Here is a 6,000-nt window from a genome sequence, read left to right as displayed (position 1 = left end):
AAAAGGTGTTCCCAGGATGAAAAGATCATTTTTGCTGCATGCTAAATCTTGCAGGAAAAAATGATTTTTGTAGTATGATTCCGTAGAAACGAATCTTTGATATAATGTAAATGCTGCTGTTTCAAGTGGTGAATGTGTTCTTAAAAATGGGCTATATTGTTTGCTTTCATTTTGGCCAATAATTAGTTAATCGAGTTTGTAGAAAATGTTAGCATTCTGACTACTTAGCATCTGTAGTAACTTTTCTCTATGTACAGGGATAATTTTTTAGTGGACAGAGATGCTGTTCTAGTTGCCTGTTAAGCAAAATCTGCCCTCCCAATTGAAGAAGCCAAAGAGAATTGTTAGAGGGAAAAGCATGTAGCCATTGCAGCCTGCATTGCAGCCCGCGTTGTCCAGAGAGTATATGCTCCGTACTTAGCTTCTACTGTGTGTTGTGGTCTGGTGAGTGTTGTTTCCTCTGCGTGCTCTATTTATTTATTTATTATCAGTGACCCTGACCACATAGTGTGATAGGTGCAGCATTCTTCCCTGTGGGAAAGAATTAAAGATGGTTCCATTTCCTAGACTACAGACAGGAATGGGGCTCTAAATGGTTTTCATAGACTGGCTGTTAAAGGCCAAAATTTTGGTAAATCAATGCTATATTATGCTCTTGAACTATTAAACAGCCATAATTATTGTCCCAAGATAGAATATAGTCCTTTTTCAAAGATTATACATGGCTAGGTGACAGACTCTGATAAATGATTGACTCTGGATAGTAAGTCATACCTTCGCTCTGTGGACTTGATGGTTCTTTGAGCATGGCATTTTGTTTTGACCTGTTCTTCCTTGGAGTCAAATTCATATACATGTATATAAATTTTGGTTTGGGCAACCAAGATCTAATTAAACAAAACCCAGGTGGGCCATCGACTCAGACCTGCCTTATGTTTTTGACTCTTAGGTTCCTCGTGTCCCAGACTTCTTCACGTATGTGAAGGTAAGATACTCTGTGTGCACTTGGCCTCCTTTCCACGCATATTTCATAGTGTCTTTGAGAGTGGTTACGAAGATGTTAAACTACCTTTTTGTTTCCTGGGGTGCTAGGTCAGTAACTATGAGTGCCGTCTCTCTCCATGTGAGCTTGTGTTAATGGACACTTTTATGGTAGAGTTGGGATGGGGCCACCACCTTAAAATGAGTGAGCAGACAAGGCCAGGCAAGCCAAAGGCTTTAAGACACCATGAGTTTTTTGTTTTGTTTTAATGGGAAGGGAAGTATAAGGAAGAGCTCAGAGGGAGTTTGATACCTGGAATTGTTGGACTTAATTGACACTTAGCAGACACTTAGTATAAAGGTTTAATTCTATTTAAAAAGAAGATCCATTAAATCAACTTCAAGTTCTTAACTCATGGGACTATTTTGCAACACTTCTTTGTAAATATTTTGTTAGGTTATTGGCAAAACAGTTTCAAGGTTCACTTCCCTGCCTTGAACCAGGTCCAGGCCATTTTGCTTCGGGGTAAATTAAAATCAGAACTCTTTAAGTTGAACAACTTTTTTTTTTTTTTGAATGTAAGACTTAGCTCTAACCCACCATTACATCTTAAGGATGGCATGACTTGATAATGATGGACTTGTGTGAGGTTTTGATTTTTCAATTAAACTTTGTATCACACGAGGTAATTGTTCAGCGTTCTTGAGTCTGGTTATGGAATAGGCAGAACCCTGTAGTAACAAGAGTTGGAAACTGGCTAATTGACAATGCAGTTGCCTTAAACATCTCAAGTAGAGAACTTTTACATTAGTGAGATGTACTTGAATTTCAGAACTTAACAAATTTTAATTACTTTTTATTGAAAACTGCACTGAACGCTAAATGTCCACCTTTACAATAAACAAATACAGTAACGGTAACTCACACTAAAACAAAACATACTTCTGATAGCCATTATTTTTCTGTTTGGGACAATTTTAAAGTTTTTCTTTTGTCACAAAAACAGGAATGTACCTATACAAAGGCTCAAAATAGGCCATCTTTTTAAACAAAAAGGCAATGATTCACAAAAGACTATGAGCAGAACATGGAACTAGCTGATACAAATCTAATAGGATTTGTTAAAATCAGTCACATCTAATACATCTGAAGTGTTCTTGTATAAAATATCACGTGAAGAAAAGAAGACTTTATCAATGTCTAAAAAAGTGGGTTGTTCATAGACAATCTGACAAGTTACCATAAAAAGTGTTTCCTGAGACATAAGGAAATGCAACATTATTCTTCTTGAACCCTTTTAGTTCAAGACTTTCCACTCAATAAAATAGCAGAGGATCTGAAACTGAGAAAATATATTTGAGTACAAACAGCTTGTGAAACTTAATACTTTTTTTTTTTTTTTTTTTTGCATCATCAGAGGGTTTTACTGAACTTACAACCAACTTGCCCGCTCAGTATGCAGTTCAGATGTGAGAGACGCTTCTCTGTACAGGAGCCTGTACTGTCTTCAATCCTATGCGTGCAGGTGTCTACCACAGGCAAACAGTTTTCTCCCCATTTTGTAGTAATGTGATTTTCCTATTAGCAAAAAGAGGTCTCCAGCCCCTGTGGACTTAAGGGACTCAAGTCACAGGATGGGGATTTCCTCTTAATATTTTTTATTTTGTTGTTTGAACTCTTGATGCAACATTGTAGAGCAGGGTGTTCAGGACCTGCTGTGCCCAAGGGACTGATAAAGAAAAAAGCTCTATTTATTCTTTGTGATTTGATGCACAGATGAAAAACTTAACACACAATAACAGAAGTTGGTCGTTAATAAATCACATCCTAGTCTTTCAGCGCTTCCGTAAGCAGACGACATCTGCAGTTTTCTAGCTCTTGTAGTTTTAACACTGCAACATCAATGATGCATATGTCCAGAATCAGTTACAAAGACCATCAGATTCTTTTTCTCTCAGTTCATCTATTTTTCACTGTCTCTTGGTCCCAAGTGTATCTGAATGATTACCTTCCGGCATTCTCTGCTATTGCTCGTTGGGGTGCTCTCGATTGTCCCCATGTTTTGTGGGCTGGTTGGGAGAGGGCGCTTGGGAAGGATGTGCCACTGTCGGGAGGTTGTGAGTCACTGGGATGCCTCCAGGGATGATCCCTTCCATGGCTGCAGGAAGTCCTCCTGGAGCCACGCCCACGATGCCTGGCGGATATCTAAGGAACACATAGAAATAGGGCCTAGTAAGTTGAGGGCAGAGTTGCCAAGCTCTTGCCTCTTTTCCTACTTCCAGCATTCTGACAGGGAGTTTTGCCAAGCTGTCCAGGCTGGTCTCAAACTCTTGAGCTCAAGTGATTTCCCCCCCCCATAGGCCTCCCAGAGTCCTGGGAGTACAGGCTAGAGACACCAACGCCTGGCTAACAATTTTTTTTTTTTTTTTTTCTTTTGGAGACGACAGTCTCGCCCTGTTGCCAGGCTGGAGTGCAGTGGCGTGAGCAATCTCAGCTCACTGCAACCTCTGCCTCCTGGGTTAAAGTGATTCTCCTGCCTCAGCCTCCCGAGTAGCTGGGACTACAGGTGCACGCTACCACACCCGGCTAATTTTTGTATTTTTGTTAGAGACGGGGTTTTACCATGTTGGCCAGGATGGTCTCCATCTCCTGACCTCGTGATCCGCCTGCCTCAGCCTCCCAAAGTGCTGGGATTACAGGCGTGAGCCACGGCGCCGGGCCCTGGCTAGCAATTTTTATGGGATAGTTTATCCTCCCTATCCCCAAAGGAAGGAGAAGTCTCAAACACTGGCAACTTCATTTATAACAACTAGTCCAATGAAAACACAGGGCCACTAATTTTGTAGCTTTTAGATAACAAGATACTAGCCCATACTAATTATGAATGTGGATAAACTCTACTGTTTAAAAAACACACTTTGTACAAAATGGACTTCCAAGGGTTCACCAGTTACTTCTGACTGATAAAATGATTTCCCAACAGAGCACAATGGACTCTTAGGGACTGAATGTTTGTCTCCCTCTATCCCCCTAATTCCAGTTCAAATCCCACAGCTCCAAGGTGATGACCTTAAGAGGTAAAGCCCCTGGGAAGTGACTGGGTCAGGAAATGACTGGGTCATGAATGGGATGAGTGCCCTTACAGAAGGGAGTCTGGTTAGTGCTCTGGCCCTCTCCCTGCCATATGAGGATGCGGGAAGAAGCTGATGGTCGGCTGCCTGGCCCTCACCAGAACCTGACCATGATGGCAGCCTCATCTCAGACTTCCAGCCTCCAGAACTGCAAGACATTTCTTTACAAGCCACCCAGTCAATGCTCCTCAATTATGGCAGCCAGAACTCACTCAACTTTCTAGGCTGGTTGGTTATATACTCCCATGGCCTGAGATGGGAAGTGGTATGCTTACTGGCTGTTGGCTAGGGGGCCGCCTTCCTCAGAACGCCCAGGCTTGGGCTGGTTTTATATTGCAAGCACGAGGTGCTGTGTGAGGACATACTGCATTCACCACCCATAGAACACAGGGTCCTCGGGCAAAGTGGGACTCAGTGTATTCACACAGACTTAGGAGGCAGGGCATAGTTCCCAAACCCTTTATCATCCAGGTAGAGGAGGCGTCTCACTGTGGAAGCCACCGCACCTGCAGCTCCTGGCCTGCCATCCTGTCACCACCAGTCAGAAATCCCCAAGACCTTCAGAAGGACTCTGGTCATGAGGGTCCCTCCAGTCCCTTCCTCAGTGCACATATACTGTTCTAGGGGGCCTAAGAGCCCCGGCTGACGTGAAGGATAAATACAATGGCGACATGAAGAGGTGGGCCCCCAACTTCACCCAACAGGGGGATCTGATGCTGTGATGGGCTTGAAAATACTTGTGAGGGTCAAAAGGGTGGGACTGGAGGAAATGTGAAGACAGCCACGTGACCTGCAGGCACCGCATAGCTTCTTCAGTGTCGGAGCCTTCATTACACAAACTAAACGCACCCTGGTCACCACTATGGCTACACCAGGGGGCGTGTGGCAGTGTCTGGAAACATTTTCAATCATCTTAAGTGGGAGTGGGAGGTGCTACTGACATCCGGTGGGTAGAGGCCAGGGATGTTGCTAAATGTCCTAGAATGCACAGGCCAGGCGAATGAAGAGAATGATCGGCCCCAAATGTATCGCCAAGAGCTAGAAACCCTGGTTTAGAGTATGTAAAAATTTTTCTTAAGATTCAAGGCTGCAACTATATGCATGAAGGAGCTACTGATTTCCTGGGAATCCAGCAATAATGTGGGGGCGGGGGTGGTAGGGGTGGGAGAAAACCGATTCGTGGATGGGAAATACCACAAAAGAAACCACCTCCCTGTGAGGGCTCCTGTCTTGACCCCACTCTGCATTCCCGAATACGGCTCGTTTCTTGGCTGACCCAAACTACAGGCATCATTCTTAGCATGTGGACAAGGTCATTATCCTGAGTTGATTGTACCTTCATTGGCCAGAATGCCTTCCGTGGACATAAGATTCAAATTAGAAAATGAACTTGCTCACAGACCTGTGCACTTGAACATCGTATCTATATAAGCCTTTCTCTTTGAGAAGCCTTTTTTTTTTTTGGTGGTTGGGGGAGCGGGAGGCGGGGTTATCTCACTCTGTGGCCCAGGCTGGAGGGCAGTGGGTGATCTCGACTCACTGCAATCTCCACCTCCCAGGTTCAAGCAACTCTCCCGTCTCAGCCTCCCTAGCAGCTGAGATTACAGGTGTGCGCTACCATGCGTGGCTGAGAAGCCTTTTGGTTCTAAGATGGCTTTAGAATGAAAGGCAGTTCCCAGCACCTGTGGTCAATCACATGTGACCAAACCCCCTCCCTTTTAAAATAGGAGCTTCTGTTCCATGAAATTAGGCATTGGAAGACCTGAGGGGGCAGTGCACACAGTTCGTGCTGAGAAGGCCAATTGTTGTGGCCCTGCTGTAGCATCTGCCGGAGGTAAGCTTCCCACCAAGTTTGGGCTTCTCTCCCTGGCCCCGGGGTGTGGTGCT

General features: G+C 44.2%; 1 protein-coding gene across 11 annotated transcripts in view; it reads right to left on the bottom strand.

Annotated features, from left to right (window-relative positions):
* Window positions 1-1,820: 1,820 nt before the first annotated feature.
* CTBP2 (C-terminal binding protein 2) overlaps window positions 1,821-6,000 on the bottom strand; it is a 173,370-nt gene continuing 169,190 nt past the window's right edge. For 3 of the 11 annotated variants that reach the window (XM_033179679.1, XM_033179658.1, XM_033179649.1), the window contains one exon: window positions 2,384-3,187. In XM_033179679.1, coding sequence (XP_033035570.1) covers window positions 3,007-3,187 — 181 coding nt within the window. In that variant the 3' untranslated portion in view covers window positions 2,384-3,006. Of the gene's footprint in view, window positions 3,188-6,000 lie in introns of all 11 variants that reach the window. The other 8 variants (XM_033179698.1, XM_033179717.1, XM_033179707.1 and 5 more) reach the window with 4 other exon arrangements.

This window comes from Trachypithecus francoisi, unplaced genomic scaffold (genome assembly GCF_009764315.1).
Source record: "Trachypithecus francoisi isolate TF-2019V2 unplaced genomic scaffold, Tfra_2.0 Contig01579, whole genome shotgun sequence".
In the NCBI taxonomy this organism is placed as follows: domain Eukaryota; kingdom Metazoa; phylum Chordata; class Mammalia; order Primates; family Cercopithecidae; genus Trachypithecus; species Trachypithecus francoisi.
Note: the sequence above shows the minus strand (reverse complement) of the source record. Positions and strands in the feature narration are given on the sequence as shown.